Genomic DNA, 22,500 nt, shown 5'->3' with positions numbered 1-22,500 from the left:
GGGTGTCTGTATCAGTGTGTATGCAGGTGTGTGTGTGTGTGTGTGTGTGTGTATGTATTTGTGTGTATGTGCACACACACATGCAGAGGCCAGAAGACAACGCGGCTATTCTTCCCCAGGTGTTCTCCACTTCTTTTTTGAGACAGGGTTTCTCCTCGGCCTGGAGCTTGCTGGTTAGTCTAGGCTGTTTGGCCAGTGAGTCCCAGGCATCTGCTTGTCTCTGCTTACCTGACCAGCACTGGGATTACAGGTATATGCCAGCACACCTGGTGTGCGTGCGTGCATGCGTGAATGCATGTGTGTGTGTGTGTGTGTGTGTGTGTGTGTGTATGTGTGTGTATGTATGTGTGTGTATGTATGTGTGTATATGTGTATGTGAGTATGTGTGTGTGTATGTGTGTTGGAACACAGGGCCATGTGTGTGTTAAGTAGTCATTCCATCACTGAGTCCCCTGCACCCCTAGCCAGCTCAATGCTATCGATATCTCACATCTAAAAATCATGAATAATCCCAGAAGTCCTTTTCAGGAAAACAGTGCATGTAAAACTCACAGCAAGTATGAAGATGCCTTACCACTCTGGTTACAAATTCATCGTGGATGGACTCTTCCACAAACAGTCGTCCAGCTGCAATGCAGTTCTCTCCTTTATTGAAAAACACTGCGCCCATGCCCTTCAGCAGCAAAAGAGAAACTAACATTAGCACTGCTCAAGTCAAGCCTGCCATCCAGTTACACAGAGACGGCAGTACTTCGTGGGAGAGCATGTTCATATGTGTGTGCATGTGGACCAGAAGTCAACACCACATATTTTCCTCAGTTGCTCTCCATTCTTTAGTTTTTTGTGAGGGCATGGGTGTGGCTACAGGATCTCTTGCAGTTAAGCTAGAGGGTGGCTAATGAACTCCAGGCATGCTCCTGTCTCCCAGTGCTGGACTCTAGTGCACACTGCCCCACCTGGCTTCCTATGGGGGTGCTGGGAGTCCATATGCTGGTCCTGATGCTTGCTGAGCCATCTGCCTGCCCACATGTTGTCATGCAAAGGCCACAGGTAACAGAGGCGTCAGATGGTCCTGTAGATTGTTGGTGATGGGGATTCCTGGGAGACACTTGTTTTGACTTTTCCCAGTTCTGGTTCATGAGCACTCATTTTAAAATGTGTGACAGTGAGGGTATACCTAAAATAATTTTGTGCAATAAATTTATTCCACAAAAAAAATTTTTGAGAGCTGTGCAGTGATGGTGCATGCCTTTAATCCCAGCACTCGGGAGGCAGAAGCAGGAGGATCTCTGAGTTCAAGGCCAGCCTGGTCTACAAAGTGAGTTCTAGGACAGCCAGGGCTACACAGAGAAACCCTGTCTTGAAATATGGAAAGAAAGGAAGGAAGGAAGGAGGGAGGGACGGAGGGACGGAGGGACGGAGGGACGGAGGGACGGAGGGACGGAGGGAGGGACAGAGGGAGGGACAGAGGGAGGGAGGGAAAGGAGGAAGGAAGGAAGGAAGGGAGGGAGGAAGGAAGGAAGGAAGAAAGGGAGGAAGGAAGGAAGGAAGGAAGGAAGGAAGGAAGGAAGGAAGGAAGGAATAAGGTGGAGATTGACAGAGCAGGGCCCCCAATGTTGTCCTCTGCATCTGCACAAGTACACACTTCCATCCTGTGTGCTCACACACATGTACACATACATACAAAATCATCCCTCAAACCCTACCCCCATAAAAGGGATATCTTTAAGGATATGTTTACATTTCTTTAAATGATGGGCACAAAAAAACAGCAGATCATGCAGACTCGTGGAGTTGGGGTGATCTTTCCTTTCTAAATCCAGCTGCTGGTTCACTCCCAGGAAGCCTCCCTAGACAGAGTTGAAGCCCTGTGGGCACTTTGCAGCAGCAGCTGCATTTCTTGCAGTGTCTACCGTTCTCGCATGGTGGGAGCTGTGGCTCTGCAGGGTATGGATTCCTCGTGGGTAGAGTGTAGCTGTGGCCAATAGAAAAAAGCTGGCTCTCTGTACCCACTACATACTGGTTGTCTTCATGCTTATGATTTTTTTCACCCTTCGTAATCTTTATTCATCTGACACAGTCCAGAACATAAGATTTGGTGCTCTTAAAAATGTAATGGGGGATGGGGCACCACTGGAGAGGTAGCTCAGCCATTGAGAGCATGTGTTTCTTTGGCAGAGGACCTAGCTTCAGTTCTCAGCACCCACACCACACACATGTTACACGGACATACATTCATGCAAAACACCCATACATGTAAAATAATCTCTTTAAAAAAAATGTAACAGTAGGGCCTGAACAGTTGGTTCAGTGGTTGAGAGCATTTCTTGTTGCATAGGACCAGGGTTCCATTCCCAGCAACCACATGGAAACTCTCCACCTCCTCAGGTACCAAGCAGTCATATGGTGCACAGATGTACACGCAGGCAAAACTTATACACATAAAATAATAAAAATAAATCTTTAAGAAAAGCATATGGGACTGGAGAGATGTCTCAGTGGTTAAGAGCACTGGGCTGCTCTTCCAGAGGTCCTGAGTTCAATTCCCAGGAACCATATGATGGCTCAGAACCAACTTAATGAAATCTGGTGCCCTCTTCTGCCCTGGAGGCATACATGCAGACAGAACACTGTATACAAAATAAATAAATAAATAAACCTTTTAAAAAATATGACAGTAAGCTAATAGAACAAATCCACCTTCTACTTTTCTTTCTCTTGTCTTTTCTCTGGAATGTTCTGGAAAGGTTCTTAGAAATGAACATATCCAGGGGAGTCTTGGCCTTGATATCAGTCTGTGTTCCTCTGTTGTCTGTCACTGGAGTCTCCAGACACAAATAGGCCAAAGAAGTTGTGTGTGTGTGTGGGGGGGGGGTCCTTCACTGCAGACCTCTCCACTGTCTTTGGGGTCCTCACCCAGTGGGGTTTGGCTGAGAATGCTCATTCAGATTACAGCTGGGGGGGAGACAGAGGCTGCTCAGGGCAGGGCAGGAAGCCACACATGCAAATAGAGTCAGTCACTAGAAGGCTCAGTACCCTCACGCTGGCTCATCTCTGTCTCAGAAATGAAGAGAGAGGATTCGCCCAATTTATTTCTCATGCAAAACATAATTGAGCCTCTTGTTTTATTTAAAAGATGTTTCCACAATTTGAAATAGTTTAACTCTCTTGGGCCATAAAGTTAGTAGGAGGTCCTTTGCCTCCTCACCTAGCTTCATCCACAATGGTGTATGAAGTGGAAACCAGGGAGTGATTGTTGCCAGGTACTGTGTTTTTAAAGGGATGGAGCCTTGTGATGTCCATTCTCATTCTGGACTTCCAGACTCACATGATCCTCCTGCCTCAGCTTCTTAGGTAACTAGTACAATAGATGTGTGTGTCACTCACTAAGCTCAGCTGCTAACTACTATTGACTGATCGATTGATTGATTACTTTTGGGCAGAGTCTCTAGCCCAGGGCAGCCTTGACTTCAGTATGAAGCTTAGAATGACTTTGAACTTCTGATCCTCTTGTTTCCCCATCTCAAGTGCAGGGATTATAGATGAGTACCACCATCCCCAGTTTGTGCTGTGCTGGGAATCGAACCCTGAGTTCTATGCATGCACAGGCAAGCCCTGCTAACTACTTTTGATCTTTATTTTACAAATCTTTTTCATGTTACTTTTTGGAGGCAGGTGTATGAATGTTCTAATGTGTGTGTGGAGGTCAAAGGACAACTTTCAGGAGGTGGTTTTTCCTTCCACCATGTGGGTCTGTAGGATGGAACGTGGTGTCAGGCATGGAGGCAAACCCTTTGCTGGGTTTGTTTAGACAGTCTAACTGGAGCCTGGTGTCCAGAACAGATAAGAAGGATGAAAAAGGCAAGGTGCTAGCAGATAGGAGGAGATATTATAAAAATATAAAAAGTCACTTTAAAAAATTAAGCATCCTTAGGATAAACAAAAAGATGACATTTGCTTATGACTAGCTAAGCTATATCCCATCTGAAGACCTCCAATAAAGGAGAAAGAAGTGTGCTTTAGAACTAGGCACCTACTGCCTGGGTCTGGCCCACTTACCATCCGCACTGCCTTGTCAAGTTCACAGTCATTGAATATTATAAGTGGGGATTTGCCACCAAGCTCAAGGGAAACTTTCTTCAGGTTGCTCACAGCACAGCTAGAGAACAAACAGGAAAGATTTGTTAGTCTCTCTCTCTCTCTCTCTCTCTCTCTCTCTCTCTCTCTCTCTCTCTCCCAAACATGTTACTACTTGACATGTAAAACACAACTGAGCCTCATAAATATTAGAAACCTCATTTATGAGGACACAGTGGTGCATGCCTGTAGTCCAGCATTCAGAAAATGGAGGCAGGAAGACGGAGCGTGGAGAGTTCAAGGCCAGCCCTGCTACACAGGGAAACCGTGTCTCCAAGAGGAGAGGGGAAGGAAAAGAAACCCAAAAGGGAGTCTGTGAGGTAAGTGTGTGAGGTTCACATGCTTTTTGCTCCATTTGTATATTTTAGAAATTTTCTATAATGTTTGAAAAATTCTGTGGTCAAATGATTGTAGCTGGAGTGTTTCTCTCTGGGTCCTGCCAAGCCCCCAGTAGTCTTGCAGCCCACTTATAAAATACTCAGAGGCTTATATTACTTATAAACTGTATGGCCATGGCAGGCTTCTTGTTATCTAGTTTCTATATCTTAAATTAACCTATTTCTATTAATCTGTAAATTGCCACATGGCTTGTGGCTTACCAGTACTTTACATCTTGTTCTCATGGCAGCGGCGGCTGGCAGTGTCTCCTGACTCAGGCTTCCGCTTCCCAGAATTCTCTTCTCTGTTTGTCCCACCTATCCTATACTTCCTGCCTGACAACTAGCCAATCAGCATTTTATTTATCAATCAATCAGAGCAACACATTCATAGCATACCCAGCATAGGGAAATTCACCTTTAAGAATTCAGTTATATCAAGGTCTGCAGAGTAAATCCAGCTTCTAGACAGCCTGCTAGACCACTGTGGGTGGGACACCAATTGCCAGAGGTGCGGTAGTTATTCACTCCTTCTGTTACATTGGTTTTTGTTTGTTTGCAATTTGAGCAGTGATCGTGACAAATCATGAGAAGGCCCATCCTAGCCTTCATAGGTACTCCTACTCAGTGTGGATAGGGTCATAGAAAGAAAAAATAGCCCACAGATTTCTCCCATGACTCAATGGCCATTGTGTTTATCATTTTGATTTGATTGTTTTGGGCTGTGACCTGGCACACCTTCTACCTTCATGTTGGTTGTGTTTGTTTTGATTTGCCAGACAAGCCATTAACCACACAGCTCTGTCCCCAGTCGTGACCCTGGTTTCAACTGTGGAGAGCTTTGTCTTATATTTATGTATCTCAGAATTTGTCAGTGATAAAGTCAGTTTCTCCATTTGATGTGGTTTTTCTTTCTTTTTTAAATTTATTTGTTATATATATAATGTTCTGCCTACATGTATGCATGCAGGCCAGAAGAGGGGACCATATCTCATTATAAATGGTTGTGAGCCACTATGTAGTTGCTAGGAATTGAACTCAGGACCTCTGGAAGAATAGCCAGTGCCTGCTCTTAATCTCTGAGCCCTGTCTCCAGCCCCTGGTGTGACTTCTCTAACTCTAGTTTTGTTGTTTATTTATTTTTTGAGACAGGGTCTCAGGTACTCCAGGTAACTTTCCAACTTGTTTTGTAGCCAAGAATGATCTTTACCTTCTGACTCTCTGCCTCCACCTCCAGAGTGCTGACATTACAAGGTGGGTCACCAGATCTTCTCTATGCAGCTTTAGGAATCAAACCTACGGCTTTGTGCATGCCAGGTAAGCACTCTACCAACTGAGCCCTATCCTCAGCCTTGGTTTTCCTTGTTCTGAAACGTTCTATTGAAACCCCAACAGAAGCCTGGTAGAGTGGGCTCCCTACAGCAAGCCAGTACCTGCTCATGATCTGTTTGCCCACAGACGTGGAGCCAGTGAAGCCAAGCTTGCGGATGTCTGGGTGCTGAGAAAGCCGCTGTCCTGCAACACCCCCTGTAGAAGTAATCAGGGCCAAAACATGACTCAGATCTTGCTGGGAGGATGGGTTTGCACTTGCTGAAGTAGGTTTCTAAGCTTGTATGTGAACCTGCATTTTACATTTTCTGTGTTAATTACAAATGGATTAAAACAATGTCCTCCATGCCCTGTCTGCACCCCCACCTCATATTGATGGGGAAGCCTCCATTGTTATCTTCCAAAGTGCTTGTTGAAATCACAATAGCCCACCTTAGGGCAGTTTTTTACAGTGCTCTCCAGTCCCCCTTATAACTCCCTGTACCCCACACGCTCAATTTCAACTCTATATTTTTATCACACTGTAAGTATGTTTATGCTTGGTGACCTGTGTCCAGAAGTGTTTCTTTCAGGCTAAGACTGCAGTGGGAAATAGGATGTAGCTCCTGAGTCACTCATTGGTCCCCTGCGGGCTTACCTGAACCTGGAACGATGTTGATTACCCCCTTTGGAAAGCCTGCTTTCACAGTCAGCTCTGCAAACTTCAGCGCTGTCAAGGGCGTGACCTAGAAGTGAAGACAGGAATTGCCTTCCACAAAGCTGTTCGGTCCTTTACCAGGGCCCTGATTCCCTCCTTTGTGGGTGTGGTGCACACGTGAGGTATGTGCACAAGAGTGTGGGTGTGCTCGCTTATGGAGACCAGAGCAGGACGCTGTCGCCATCCACCTTACTGCCTCACGACACAGTCTCTAACTGAATCAGAAGCTTGTTGTTTCAGCTAAGCTGGTTGACCAGCAAGCCCTTATACTCTGTCTACACCCACTCGCTCCTACCACTGCTGGAGCTAAAGGCATATTCATCTGTGCCCGGCCCATTACAGTTTCTGAGAATTCGAACTCAGGTGCAAATGCTTGCAAAGCATGTGCTCCTACTTAGTGAGCCATTTCCCCTGCCCCAAGAGCTCATTTTGTTTGTATTTTACATTGCTTTTTGTTGTTTTTTTAATTTTAAGATAACTTCAGACTCACAGCAAAGTTGCCAAAGTAGTCCAAATAATTCCTTGTATATAGTTCATCCTGATCACTCAAATACGGAGTCTTTACTGCATTTCTTTCACCCTCTCTCTACTTTTTAGTCTTCCTCCACACTAACACTGATGATATAAATGAGGGCTTTTTCATTAGATCTCTAACAGTGGAATATGCAGGAAGATCCAGTGAAGTACGGAAAGTACCCGAGCTTCTGTTTCAACTGACAGATGCACAAGAAACCACCCGTGACTCACAGTTACGTCTGGACAGTAATGTTCAGTCTGCAAGAAGGTCAGGGGGCAGAGGGTCACAAAGGACATCTGTATCCTATGGAGGAGTAGGTGCTCAGTGACAAGGGATCTGTCTCTGTCTCTCTGTCTCTCTGTTTCCGTCTCTCTGTCTCTGTCTGTCTGTCTGTCTGTCTCTCTCTCTCTCTCTCTGTGTGTGTGTGTGTGTGTGTGTGTGTGTGTGTGTGTGTGTGTGTGTGTGGCGCAGGAGGGAAGGGAGATCACAGTGATTCCCTTGCTGGCTTTGTGTGTCAGGGTCATAGTCCCCTAGGCTGCTCATCTACTCTGAAAGCTGCCCCATGTGCAGCTGACAAGCCTGGCTATGTGGAATCACAGACTGTATTATGGTCTTAACTCAAGCAACCTTCATAAAATGGACACATAGCTAAAAGACTTGGCATGGAACCTGCAGGACAAATACTGCAGCGCATGTGGAAAAGAGCTACTGGTCCCCTTCTAGTGACAGATGGGTAAGCTACACCATGATGCTTCGACAGTGGCAGCCTGGAGAGACTCGGTGAGAAGCTGGCCCCAGACACTGAAGAACCAAGAAGCCTATTGTGCCAGCGTGTGGATTAGTCTCTCACAGTACTGCAGTTGAAGGGAGGTGGTCCACAGAGTGTGGGGTTAAGTCTCTCATAGTACTGTAGTTGAAGGGAGGTGGTCCACAGAGTGTGTTATTATGCCCTGGAATGAAGCCACCATGGATAGAATAATACTTAAAAGTGCTCCTGAAGCTGGATGTGGCCTCTGCCTGTAATCATAGCACTTGGGCTGCGGAGGCAGGAGGCTCAGATTTTCCAGATCAGCTTCGGCTGCATGGAAGTTAAAGCCCTGCCTGGGCCACTTGAGGTGCTCTTAAACAGAAACTGCTGTAGCATTAATAGATGTCTCTAAGAACTGCATGATGCATTTTTAAAGCATTCCCTTGTTACCCACATGCATACATGCTTAGGCATGTTCAACCTGTGGCCCTCCAGCCCTTTGCCTCCAAGGATAGCTGTGCATGTGGCCCAGCACATTTGAGGATGAGTGGGTTACATCACAGAGTCAGAGGTTGTACACCCCTGGACCTTACACAATTGCCATAATTACTAAGTCATTTTATGCACTTCCCCCTCATCTTCTATATCTTTCTAAGATTTTTGGTAATTACATGTGAATGGCATCAGCAAGATGGTACTTCAGATAAAGCCCTTGGCACCAAATCCAATGGCCTAAGTATGATTCCCAGATCCCAGGAGGCATTGTTCTCTGACCTCTGCATACATACATGTGGTTCTCCCGGCACACGCTTTTTAAAAATGAGAATTTAAGAATAATATATGGCCAGGCGGTGGTGGCGCACGCCTTTAATCCCAGCACTCGGGAGGCAGAGCCAGGTGGATCTCTGTGAGTTCGAGGCCAGCCTAGGCTACCAAGTGAGTTCCAGGAGAGGCGCAAAGCTACACAGAGAAACCCTGTCTCGAAAAACAACAACAACAAAAAAAAAAGAATAATATATGAAGAGTTGTCTATGAACTGTGAAAAGCTTAAAGGCGTGTTGTTTATCAATGTATGTTTGTTTTCAGTTTGCAGGCAAGGGGAACCCTCTGCACGCTGGGCAGGCTCACCTGTGCTGGCTTGAGTACTAGGGTGTTGCCTGCTGCCAAGCATGCTGCACTCTTCCAGGCCAGCATCATCAGTGGGTAGTTCCAGGGGATGATGATGGCACAGACACTGTGGGGAGAAGGCCCACAACCTTAGTCCCCACACACCAGCACAATGTCCAAGTCACCCAGAGGCCAGAAGGCCCACGGCCTTAGTCCCCCGCACACCAGCACAACATCCAAGTCACCCAGAGGCTGGAAGGCCCATGGCCTTAGTCCCTGCACAGCAGCACAACATCCAAATCACCCAGAGATTCTCCTCTTGTCGTACCCAAGTGGCTCCTTCTTGGTGAAGGTCAGGTTGTGATTTGGACGGGCCTGGTTGATTGGGATTGTAGAGCCCTAAAGGAAAGAAAGGCTGATATTTTACTAATTTAAATTACTAAGCTTAATCACAGATAATATGCTTTTTGCCCTCTCCTCCTGTTCAACGTCTAGAAAATAAATCCCTGCATAGAATGCATTGTTGTTTCTTTCTCAAAAGAATTTAATAGGGCTGGGGAGATGGCCAGCTCAGTAGAGTGCTTACTGTGTGAGCTAAGACCTAAGTTCAGGTCCCCGGCACCCAAGAACAAAACTGGGTGAGATGGCACGTGTCTACAATCCCAGCACTGGAGAGGCAGGACAGGCAGATTTCTAGAGCTTGTTGGACAGATAGTCTAAGCAGATCCACAAGCTCTAGGTTCAGTGAGAGACCCTATCTAAAGAAATAAGGGGTAGAGCAATGGAGGAAGAGACACCCAACATCTCAAGGAAGAAAAGTACTTAAAGGAGGCTCACAGTGGGTGTGCCTGCTCTTCTGCAGCATTGGGGATCCAGCACTGCTCCTCTCCAGAGGACGGGAATAAACCGCCATCACGGAACCAGAGGCCAAACCTGCCGCAAACTAGTGCTCGTAAGGCCACTTTCCTCTAAGAACGATCGAGGAGTGTTTGTGCTTACCTGAATTTTGTCACACCAGCCTGCGAAGTATCGGAATGTTTGCACAGACATTCCAATGTGAGTCTTCAGAGCCAGGGTGTAGACAGCCCCGGAATCCAGGGCTTCTATGGTTGCCAGCTCCTCTTGGTTTTCTTCCAGGAGATCAGCAAGTCTGTGTGGACAGTGAGAGAAATCCACTAAGCACTTATCGATGGAGCCCTTACTAGGTGTATATGCTAGCCCTGCACAGGGTACCACCCCAGACTGAGATTCCAGAGACTGACCCAGAGCAACGCACCTAGCCCTGTGGAGATCATGGTCTAGGAAGGTAGCAATTAAATCATTGTATAAATGATTTATTTCAGTGGGTTATTAGTACAGATTCTGCAGTGCCATGGATCAAACCCAGGCCCTCACACATGCGAGGCAAGTATTCTAGCTCTGAGCTACAACCCAGCATTTAACTCATGAGTTACAGGGAGAAGCCAACCATGTCTCCAGCATGTGCTCCTTGCCTCCTAGGTGCGTAAGCAGTAGAGTAGTGGCTGAGCCAGTCGTTACAGGCAGGAGGTAGTGGGTCAAAGGAACCAGCAGCAGGAGAGTCGTTCATTAACACAGGGAGGTGTCAGAGCACAAGCCACACACCCCTAAGGACCATGAACACTTGTGGCTTTCTGGTTGGTACAGAAATGTTTTCAAAACTGACAGAAGAGGACAAAGCAGGCATGTGGAGTGAATCACAAACTCCACAGCAGTCTCCAAGGTGCTGGTTTCCTTAGGAAGGTGTGTGGGGTCTGTGTGGGAAATAGTAAAAATAGCCTTTCGTATTCACCCTCCCCCCCCCCCGTTAACCTCTTCCTTCTATCCCTCCCTTCCTGGGGTGGTTCTTCTTGGACATTCAGGAGTTGGGCTGGACAGGACACCCCCCCATGCTTCTAGTAGATCTCACTCTAAGAAATTTGTCAGTACAGGTGAAACATTTAGCTATAGGTAAGAAGAAGGCAGGATGAATCTTTGAAACTAATTGCTTCTAGAATATTCATTCATTTATAATATTCTTCCAAGACCTTGGTATTTTTCCTCCTTCCTTCCTCGTCTTTGAAAACAAGGTGCGGAATGTCCCCCCATGTGCAGCTCTGTCCATTCTTTACTGGTCCGTGACCTTGGAGGATGACCTTTAGATCCTATTTATTACCTGGTGACTGAGAGGCACGTTGGGAAATTTGTGAAGTAGGTGAAGGATGGGGTAAAGGGGTTAAACCTCCCAGGTCACTCTTCTAAGTGCTCTCCCTTTTTAAGACCACTGTAGAGTGCTCTTGTGCAGCTACAGAGGACTCCAGAGTGCTATTGTGCAACTACAGAGGAGTCCAGAGTGTTCTTCTGCAGCTACAGAGGGCTCTAGAGTACTCTTCTGTAACTATGGAGGACTCTAGAGTGCTCTTCTGTACCTACAGAGGACTCTAGAGTGCTCTTCTGTACCTACAGAGGACTCTAGAGTGCTCTTCTGTACCTACAGAGGACTCTAGAGTGCTCTTCTGTACCTACAGAGGACTCTAGAGTGCTCTTCTATACCTACAGAGGACTCTAGAGTGCTCTTCTGCAACCATGGAGGACTCTAGAGTGCTCTTCTGTAACTACAGAGGGCTCTAGAGTGCTCCTCTGCAGCTGTAGATCTTGGTAGGTTCTAGCCACCACCTCTTCCTCTCTCCCTTCAGACCTGGGGGAAGTACCAGCTTTCCTGCCACCAGCCCTGCCTTTCCTTAGTCTTTGTGGGAGTTCCATGTTGTTCCCCACATCTTACATAGTCCTTGATGACCTCCGACTGATACAAGCAGTAATCAGATGTCAAGAACTTGTGTGGGATTTTGCATGACTCAAGTAATGAGAGACATGTTATGTCTTCCACAGGTGCATAGAATGTTTTGTGGGATTTTTTATACTCTTACAATATTAACTAATACCCTGAGATAACACAGTTGTTTTTTCAGAACACACACCTGTACATCAGTCTTCCTCTCTCTCTGGCATTCATCTTTCCCCATTCACCATTTTCAAAGGCGTCCTTGGCTGCAGCTACTGCTTTGTCAACATCCGCTAAGGAAGCGTAGGATACTCTGCATATCGTCTATTTCAAGGCAAGCAAAAATAGGTTTCCTAAGGGATCTATCAGTGTGGCTCTTGGAATTAATATTATACTTCTTATAAAAGTAGAGTATGACTTATCAAATGGAAAAAAAAATCCACGACAAAACTAATCCATCTGGGGCAAAGAAAATGACAGAGTTTGAATGTGGAAACTGAACCTGATCTTGGTCCATCTTATGCCTCATCTCATTCTGGAAGAACAGGTTTAGGGCAATTGTACAGTTCTTCCTCAGGGAAGTGGGATTGCTTGCCATGAGTTCTCAGAGTCTGAAGGATCCCCTCCCTCACGGAGCTCTATACAGAGAAATCTTCTTCTGTGTATGGGCACAGCAGTCTAAATTCATCATAAACACTCAGTCTACTTAAAAACAGTTACTGTGGTTCACAATAGTCCATATCAGAGCTGAATGGGTAAAAGAAATGCATGAAATGTATTTGAGGAGCTTGGGGGCAGAGCTAGAGCCAAGTAACCTCAGCCCGCCTGGTGCACAGCCTTGTGAGACAAAAGCTCATGGCTGCTGGTCACTGCAGCTGTCATTACTCACAGATCCATCTGTGGGGTTGACAGTGTCGTAAGTCTTCCCATCCTCGGCATCCACAAACTGTCCATTTATGAAACACTGATACGGCATTTTCACTGTCATTTCATTGACCTCCTTTGAGACCTGAGAATAAAGTCAGTGTATTTCTGTGCATATCAACTTGATAGCAGATGGTGGTAAAGAAACAGTCACAGGGCTGGAGAGATGGCTCAGTGGTCAAGAGCACTTGCTGAACCATCATCAGGACCAGAGTTCAGATCCAGGAAAACCATGCACACTTGTACCCCAGCTCTGAGGGTTGTGGGAACAGGACAGTGACTGGGGTTTGTGGCTTTAGCATAGCCAAGGAAATGTGAGCACCAGTGCAAGCCCCAGGTTCAGGGAGAGACTCTGACTCAAAGGAATAAGTAGTGGATGATAGAGGAGGCTACCCAACACCCTCTCCTCAGCTCTGCTATTACACACATACAAACACACACACACAAATCTTGAATCCACATGAAGAAATAGATTTCTCAAGGTGACTTCTTAGGTAATGAGAGAAATCTTTTTTTAAGTTCTACCAGAGTTTAAAAACAGTTCTTATCTGCCTCTGAGGAACTGGCGCAGTAGTTAAGAGCACTTGCTCCTCTTGAAGAGAACGGTTTCAGTTTCCAGTATCCACATGAGGCATCCCACAGATGCCTGTAACTCCAGCTCCAGTGGGATCTGACACCCTCTTGTGGCCTCCATGGACACCTGCATTCATGTACCCCCCACACACACACACACATCCATAGGTCAAAAGAAAATATTCATAAATTCATGTCTGATAAAGACTGAGTGTCCAGAATTGACAGAGGACTTTGACTCTAAAAAGTCAAGATAACCAATTTTTCAAATGGAAAAGGATTTGGATAAACATTTTCCCAAAGAAAAATAAACAAATGCACAGCAAACACTCACAACAATCCTTCATGTCATTGTCCATTAGTGAGTGCAAAATCAAAACCACACTGATGTGCTTTACACACACCTGTCAAGACAGCTAGAGAGAGCCTGAGAAAAGGCATGGAGAAGGTAGATTTACACTGGTAATGGGATTACAAAGTGATGTGGCCGCCTTTGGCAATTCCTCAAAAGGTTAAGCATAGTTACAGTCAACTATTCTGTTCTTAGCATTGTACCTAAGAGAACTGAAGACGTGTGTTCATGTCAAAATGTATACCTGAAGGTTTTTTATCAGTATAATGATAACAACCTCCAAAATGAAATGATCTAAACACACACCATCTGATGAGTGGATTCAAAAAAGGAAGTATATCCTTACACAATGGAATATTATTTGGCCCAAGAGAGTTGAAGTGATAACAGCTACAAGGGTGAACTTTGAACATATGTCAGAGGAAAGAGAACAGCTGCAAATACCCACATGTTGCACAAATCTATACATGAAATACTGACATTATGGCAAATCCATAGACAGAAAAGAGACTAGTCTCTGAGGGTCTTGGATATAGAGCAGGTCAGGAGAAAGGCATACGATTGCCACTGAGTACAGTCTTTCCTTGTGAAGTGATAAAAATATTCCAAAATTAGATAGTAGTGATGACAATTGCAAAATTTGTGAATGTTCTAAAATGGCAAACTTAACTAGGGTAAATTTTATGACACCTGAATTGTATCTCAATAAAACTAGTCTGAAAGGCCATAAATATAAATGGCAAATGCGCATGTTCTCTGTAGCAGTGGATTGGAAGTTTGAAGTTGAGCATCCATGAGACACTTACATAATTCACCACCAGCTCCACCTCTTGGTCCTCTCCTCTCAGTTTCCGCACGACCATTTGGATGAAATCCTCAAACTTGGTGGCCATGTAGACATCTTCATTCTGCAGTTGAAGACCACCACATTTCTGTCTGATCTCTTCCACCAGCCTTGAAGTGAGAACCAGCTCACATTATGTCCATTTTTAAAGAGTTTGATGGCCTGTTCACTAGCATTGGTCAAGAGATTTGGGAGTGATTTTTGTCCACATCATACAAGATTGTCTGTGATGGTAACTACGGAAGATGTTAAGATGTGGGACAGCCTGGAGAGACACACTTTCTGCTCTCACTGAGGACCTGGGTTCAGTTCCCATTGCCCACATAAGGCAGTGCACAACCACCTGTAACTCCAGTTCCAGGGGGATCTGACACCCCTTCTGGCCTCTGTGGGAACTGCATGCATGTGATGCACACAAGGCAAGCAGGCACACACACAGATATAAAATAAAAATAAATTCAAAATGTGTTGTAGCATGAGAAAATTAAAAATCAGTCTTGAGGACAGTTTTGTTTTGTTGTTTTTAACTTTATCCACAACCATAAATAAAATAAATTAAGGGAAGGAAGTTTTAACTATAGTGGAAAGTTAGGGGCACATGAGTCTGTACCTTTCAAATAAACTTAGAAAATGAGAAAAAAGACAGCTTCCTAACTGGAAAAATTATGAGACCTGAATGTAATAGAGAATATTGTCCGTAGTCTATCTATAAGAGTAATTGTTTGTATTACATGTTTAACTTAGGTACTAGCACCCGTAGAAGGCTGATGTAATTCACAAGTCCTTTTCAGTCCTTGACTTCTGCGCCTAACTGTTCCTGTCAGCTGACCTTTCTTACGTAGAAAGGTACACCAGTTCCAGTGTGGAAACCCACCACTTACAGTCCTCTATAATTTATTCTCTGAAGAAGTCGATATATCTTATAAATTATTAATAATAATAGGGCAAGCAAGATAAAGTGGATAAAGGCTCTAGCCAACAAGCCCAAGAGTTTGACCCTAAGAACACCCATGGTAGAAGGCAAGTATGAATTCCCACACATGTGTCATGGCATGTGATTGCCCAGGCACACCAACACAAATAAATACATGCTTTTTTTTATAAAGATAATGACAAATGATTAAGGTAACTCACTCTAACATAAAATCTTGCCAGCAATAAATAACAATAACTACAATACAGTATTGGAATCCTTATTAAGCTAATCAGAATTTTCTAGGAACTCATGGATTATTGCTAATAAACTATAGTTTAGAGACCCAAACCTCTTGACTTTGATGATATCACGTGTTCTTGAAATTAATATTTTTGGTTATTCCATGACTAATAGGAAGATGCGAGGGGTGTGGAGAGGGTAGGGAATGTCATGTTGGGACATAGGCAGGTGAGGTATAAGAATTAGTGATCCAGATTTGGAGAGCAGCTCAGCAGTGAAGGGCACATACTCTTGCAGAGGACCTGAATTTGGTTCCCAGCACCCATGTGAACAATTTATAACTGCCTGTAACTCCAGCTTCAGGGCATCCAATGCCGCCTTCTGGACTCTGTAGGTACCTGTACACACTGACATTGGCATTCACTCACACAGACACACACACACACACACACACACACACATAAATAAAATAATAATAATACATTTTTTAAAATAACAAATAATTAGAAACATTGAAGTAATGTGAAAACAACCTGTTAGTCACAAATACAGATCTGTGAGTGTGACCATGAAAAAAAAAATGAAGAAAAGGGAGCTATAATAGATGAAGCTGTGTGTCCGTGCACACAGAGGTGGTGACTTTACCTCACAACATCCATTGAGCTTGCTCCAGATTTAAAGAAGTCTGTGGAGTCTTCAATCACAGGGACATTGCTCAAAATTCGAGCCCAGATGACCTGCACAGAAAGGGCCACTTTCATAAAGAAGGGCTGTGTGGAGTCCCAGGGCGGAGACCTATTTGCCCTTTACCTGAAGACACAACATGAGGGCTTTGCTCATTATCTCTTTGAGTCACAAATGGCCAGTGAATATGACAGGAGGTGACCTGAGCATCCTACCTTACCATTATGGCCCCAGGGAAAATGACATACAATTGTATGTGAGTTTTTGTCCTGGCTAAAATAAAAATGACCTTCAGTCTGGGTTTCTGAATGGTTCTACCTTTACCCTCCATGTCCCAACTTCACCCAAGCCCTCCAAGCCAACCTAGAACTGAAAAATAAATTTCTATGTATTGTGTCTGAGCATATCAGTTTCTGAGCTGGTTTCTTAACCACAACGGATACAGAAAGAGGAGATGAAGCCACACTCCTATTCCTCTAAGGACAATTACAGCAGCTACAGATAGGTATCTGTTTTCCGAGGGAAGGGTTGCATTATGGATGTCACATGTTCACCTTGATGGTCTCTGCCACCTTCATCTCCTCAGCTGTAAGTTCTACTGCTGATGTCTCACCCGATGAGAAGTACTGGGAGGCAGGAATCATCTTCCCATCCTCAAACTGCAGATTTCTCACCATCAGCTACGAGACATCGAGAAAACAAGCTGAGGATTTGGACCATCCTGTTGGGAGGAGGAATCTAATGTGTTAGATGGGTATAGAGACTGGCTTATCGGAAGGATACAGACATCTGGTCAAACTACTTCCCTGTGTCTAAAAGGACTCAAATGACATCCTAATAGAGGCTGAAAAAAGGACAGAGTCAAGTCTAGAGCCAGATGCATTTCAAAATGGATGGACAGTGCACCCAGGGGAAACTTCCATATTGGTTACAGATACTTGGACCAAATGACACTATAGATGCCCCTGAGGACATTTCACTGCTGCCAGCATGCAGTCACTCACTCTGGTGCATCGTGGATGCACGTCCTGGAATCTTATTTAAGTCAAGGAATCCTGATGGAGACTGGTACTATGTGCCTGCTTTACCACTGCAGAATTGGAGGCTCGGTGAAGTTCAATGGTTTGTCTACTAGCACTCGGGTAGTAAACAGAGCTGGTTTAAGACCTAACAGTGACCAGGTGCAGCCCTCGCCTTTCATCCCAGCACTCAGGAGGCAGAAGCAGGCAGATCTCTGAACTTGAGGCCAATCTGGTCTACAGAGCTAGTTCTAGGGCAGCCACTGCTACACAAAGACCTTGTCTTGAAAAACAAAACAAAACAAACAAGTAAAAAAGACCTAGCAGCAGCTGGCACTAAAACACTGTATCATTAACAATTCATTCATCCTCAACAGTGGGGACAGATCTGCAAACTACAAATGCCCTTTATACTGTTGCTGGGAAGCTGTCCAGGAGACCCAGAGCTAGCCATAGGGGTGGGGCTGGCCTGGGGAGGTGATAGCAGTGCACAGTGAAGAGGCCACATGAGTTTCCCTGGATCTTCCTGGTCTCTGATGGGGGGGGGCAAATATGGATCTCCTGCTTCATAGATGGGGAAACTGAGACACAGCAGGTGCATAAGCAGAGGTCCATGTCTCCCTCTTCTGACCCAGTTCCCAGGTCTCCCTGTGGTCTCCCTGTGAAGGTCCATGGGGCCTTCCTGAGGAACCTTGTTCTTGGGCATACAAAGGCCTCTTATCTCCAGGGAAGCAGGACACACCCCATGAGCCTCCCACCTCCCAGTGAAAGCTGGAGGAGGCTATTCCCTACTAGCCGTGGTTACAGAAGGAAGACAAAAAAGTGACTTTATACACTCACTGCTTTTCCATCGTTACCAAAAAGAACAAGTCCATTTTTGGTAACAAGGCCAGGTGTCTTGGAACCTCTAATGTCCAGGGGTTCTCCAGCAGGCACAGAGCTAGTCAATAATGATGAACCGTAGAAAGTCACCATCTAAGAAAGAGATCAAACCCTGTAAACTCAGGACGTAAAGCTACTGGCAGGGTGTGTGTGCAATCATCATTCCTTGGTCTAACACTGAAGTTCAAATTTCTGTAGTAACGTTGGGACACGATTTTGTCATGTGTGTTTATTTGGTGAGACTGAATGAAGCATCAGTAGAAATAGAACACATGAAAATCTCTGCAAATGTGTGATCAAAGTCCCAGAGAGGGGCTGGAGAGAGGCTCAGTAGTTAAAGTGTCTGGTGCTCCTGCAGAGGACCCAGGTTCATTCCCTAGCCCCCACACGGCCACTTAGAACCACTGTAACTCTGGTTCCAGGGGATCTGATGCCTTCTGCCTCTGAGGGCTCCTACATGCAAGTGGTACACACACACACACACACACACACACACACACACACACACACACACATATGCATACACATAAAAAGAATAGTTTTTTTAAAGTCTTAAAGATGGGGCTTTGGAGATTCTCAGCGGGTCAAGTGCTTGCAGAATAAGTGTGAGGACCTGAGTTACAGCTTTGACACCCGGGTAAAGAGATGGGTGTAATGGTGCTGACCTGTAATCCCAGTGCTGGGGAGACTGGAGGATCCCAGGGCTCACTGGCCAGCCAGTCTAGCCAATCAGTGAGTTCCAGGTTCAGTGAGAAAATATCTTAATACCAAAGTGCGAAAAGACATCAACATCAATCTCTGCCTTCCAGACACACTTGTGCACATGCACTCACACATACATGGCCTCACACACTATACTCCCTCACACATGCACACACACACACATGAACACATATATACACACACGAGGAAAAGTTTCAAAAAGTTGCACATCCAGGTGATACAAGTGTGCATTTATCACGCATTCAAACTGACAGAAGGATGGCTGAGATTAAAAGAAAGAAAAGCGGAGCCTTTTCACCATAAAGGTTGTGTGTGTGTGTGTGTGTGTGTGTGTGTGTGTGTGTGTGTATGTGTGTGTGTGGTACAGGGGGTGGCTCATGGTGGTGAGGATTTGTCCTGGTTGTTTTTGTTTGTTTGTTAATTTGACACAAGCTAGAGTTATCCGAGGAAGAAGAACTTCAGTTGAGAAAATGCCTCCACCAGATTGGCCTGGAGGCAGGTCTGTGGGGTATTTTCTTAATTAATGATTGACATGGGAGGGTCCAACTAACCGGAGACTGTGCCCCCCCGGGCTGGTGGTCCTGGATTCTATAAGAAAGCAGGCTGAGCAAGCCATGAAGATCAAGCCAGTAAGCAACATTCCTCCACGGCCTCTGCTTCAGCTCCTGCCTCCAGGTTCCTGCCCTGACTTCCCTCAGTGATGGACTGTTACGTGGATGTATTAGACAAAATAAAATCTTTCCTCCCCAGGTTCCTTTTGCTCAGTGTTTTATCATGGCAATAGGAACCCTAAGTAAGAGAGTACTGAACTCAGGGCTTCATATATGCTAGGCAATCACTCTCCATCTGAGCCCCCAGGAACATGGGGGCTCTTCCAACGCAGGGTAATGAGGGGTGAGCCATGCAAGCTGTTCTGGGGGTCAATTCAAGAAAACAAGACCAGAAAAGGATGGTGACCAAGAGCAAAGGACACTGATTTTTTTTAAAATTATCATTCTATAAATACTGTCATTTACTAAGCTGTAATAATTAATAAGTATTAAATATTTCCTGCACACCAGGGACTATGTATTTTCATGAATTGGCATGTATTAACTCATTTGATCTATCTTCCTCCCTCCCTCCCTCCTTCCTTCCTTTGCAGACAGGGTCTCACTGTGTAGATCACCAGGCTGGCCTCAAACTCCCAGAAGTCTGTCTGCCTCTGCCTCCCCTAAGCTGCAGTTAAAGGAGCACCGCAAATTTGAAGCCAACCCAGGCAGCTTAGTAAGATGGGGCCCAAAAATGTAGCTCAGTGTCATAGTGCATTCATGGCTTGTGCAAGGCCTTGGGTTTAAATGCCAGTAGCAGAGAGGAAGGGGAGGGACAGAGGGAGGGAGGGAGAGAGGGAGGGAGGGAGGGAGGGAGGGAGGGAGGGAGGGAGGGAGGGAGGGGGAGGAACAGGGAGGGAGAAGGAGGGAGAGGGAGGGAGGGAGGGAGGGAGAGAGGGAGGGAGGGAGGGAGGGAGGGAGGGAGGGAGGGAGGGAGGGGGAGGAACAGGGAGGGAGAAGGAGGGAGAGGGAGGGAGGGAGGGGGAGGGACAGGGAGGGAGAAGGAGGGAGAGGGAGGGAGGGAGGGAGAGGGAGGGAGGGAGGGAGGGAGAGGGAGGGAGAGAGAGAGAGAGAGAGAGAGAGAGAGAGAGAGAGAGAGAGGGAGAGAGAGAGAGTGAGTGAGAGAGTATATATGGGGGCAATGTGTCCCTTGAAAGCATACCTGTCCATTTATCTCTGCCCAGGCTCCAGGGACCTTATCATGACCTCGAATCCAGTTATGCAAAACTTCAGCAGGCTGGTCCCAAGAAATCTAGGCGAGCACAAACAAAGGCTATAAGGCCTAAAGGTGCCAGTAACCTTTCTGTCATCAGGGACAGGTGTGGGGACACATAGGGCCAGCTGGCTTGGAGGGGCTGCCTCTGGGTCAGGAAATGGTATACTGGGAACTACTCAAAGGTGACAGTCAAAGGCTGTGACTTGGCTATGTATTACTGATGTGAGTACCTCAGCGTTCTCCTTCTTCTGGATCCCTTCGTAGGTTGCCCCCTCTTCTGGCTGGGGGATGCGAGGAGCTTTTCCATCAGCTATGAGTTGGACAGCTTCTACCTAAAGCCAAAACCATCACTGGTGTTACAGCCCAGTGATCCATGAAGACATGGCCTGTCTAACGGAGGACTGTAAACAATATACTGACTGCATATAACTCTGCTCAGAAAGTCAGGCTGTGATGGTAACTGCCATCCATCAGGTCCACCTACATGCCGACAGCAAACACAGCTAGCTACCTTATGTAAGTTATCCTTTGGAGATATCAAATGTATTCTGAAAAGTGTATATACCACATTCTTGTTTTGCAAATGAGGAAACTGTAGTTTCAGGAAAAGTCAAACAACTCTAGATTCAGCCACACTTGGACAAAGATAGCTATTAGTGCCACCAAACACAACATTATACATAAACTAACTTAGAACACCGAAAGTCTTTGTTCTTTTTTTTTTTTTTTTTTTTTTTTTTTGAGACAGGTTTCTCTGTAACTCTGGCTGTCCTGGAACTCTCTCTGTAACCAAGCTGGTCTCGAACTTAGAGATCCGCCCACCTCTGACTCCCAAGTGCTGAGATGAAAAGCATGCACCACTATGCCTAGCTGATTTTTTTTTCTTTTTTGGTAATTCAGTTGCACATCTTTTGAGTGTGAACTTTGTAGATTACAGTGTCATTTCACAACAAGAACAGGTTTGACGTGCCTGAAAGGATTTACACCTAGGTGTGCCCACTCCCCATATCAAGCCTGCACTCAAGCATGAATTCTTGTTGGGGCTGCAGGTGCAGCTCAGGGCAAAGCTCATGCTGAGCATAGGCAAGGCCTCCAGTTCAACCCAGAAAGACAGGGGAGGATGGGAGGAGATGGGCTGTTGTGTTCATTACAACAATGCCAGCCATCTGTGACTTCACTTCTGTTGGATGTGTCTGCATTCTCTTTCCTGACACATTCACTGGGAAGTCCATGTGTGCCTGTGTGCTATTTTGATTGTAATGATCAGTTCTGAGCACCTGTTGTGTGCCAGGTCCTTTACACAAATGATGTCATTTAACTTTCAGAATACTCCTACAAACTAGTGTTTTCCACATTCTACATAGGAAGGGACCAAGGCCCAAGAGGCCAAGGGGCTTGCTGCTGTCGGTCCATGAAGCATCATCTGCAAGAGGTAGAACAGGAACTTGAAGATGGGCCTCTGCAGTACCAAGGGCCCTCTGTGTTAATCATCACATGACATAAACAGAGGTCTCACTCTTCCCTCACATAAATGATGACTACCTAATAGAACCTTGCTACTTTTTCTACCAAATTCTCATTGGCAGGGGACAACAACCAAATGACATAGAAATTACTTGCTGAATCTTTGAATATTTTTATGAACAAAATATTTAACGTCATGGTATGCTCGGGAGTTTTTTTCTCAGAGCATATCTGAATAAATAAATCAATGGTCATATTTCACTCTGTTATGCAGACTGAGTAAAAATACCTTTTAAGGAATCTGTTACATGGGGAAAAAATTTAAAGATTCTTTATGTTTCCTTATAATTAGCCACAGTCAACAGGGTTGGAGACTCAAGTA

The 22,500-nt window shown here is 45.5% G+C and overlaps 1 protein-coding gene across 1 annotated transcript in view; it reads right to left on the bottom strand.

Moving 5' to 3' along the window:
* Aldh1l2 (aldehyde dehydrogenase 1 family member L2) overlaps positions 1–22,500 on the bottom strand; it is a 44,012-nt gene that overhangs the window by 8,402 nt on the left and 13,110 nt on the right. Inside the window, exons 4-17 of the mRNA XM_059245521.1 lie at positions 20,601–20,660; positions 18,084–18,218; positions 16,779–16,904; positions 16,186–16,277; positions 14,347–14,494; positions 12,581–12,700; positions 11,888–12,015; positions 9,912–10,062; positions 9,241–9,311; positions 8,934–9,039; positions 6,481–6,568; positions 5,948–6,041; positions 4,060–4,159; positions 575–673 (exon numbers count right to left, since the gene is read on the bottom strand). Of these exons, the coding sequence (XP_059101504.1) occupies positions 575–673; positions 4,060–4,159; positions 5,948–6,041; positions 6,481–6,568; positions 8,934–9,039; positions 9,241–9,311; positions 9,912–10,062; positions 11,888–12,015; positions 12,581–12,700; positions 14,347–14,494; positions 16,186–16,277; positions 16,779–16,904; positions 18,084–18,218; positions 20,601–20,660 (1,518 nt within the window). The remainder of the gene's footprint in view (positions 1–574; positions 674–4,059; positions 4,160–5,947; positions 6,042–6,480; positions 6,569–8,933; positions 9,040–9,240; positions 9,312–9,911; positions 10,063–11,887; positions 12,016–12,580; positions 12,701–14,346; positions 14,495–16,185; positions 16,278–16,778; positions 16,905–18,083; positions 18,219–20,600; positions 20,661–22,500) is intronic.

Source organism: Peromyscus eremicus, chromosome 18 (assembly GCF_949786415.1).
Source record: "Peromyscus eremicus chromosome 18, PerEre_H2_v1, whole genome shotgun sequence".
In the NCBI taxonomy this organism is placed as follows: domain Eukaryota; kingdom Metazoa; phylum Chordata; class Mammalia; order Rodentia; family Cricetidae; genus Peromyscus; species Peromyscus eremicus.
The sequence above is the reverse complement of the archived record's forward strand: the minus strand, read 5'-3'. Positions and strand labels throughout refer to the sequence as shown.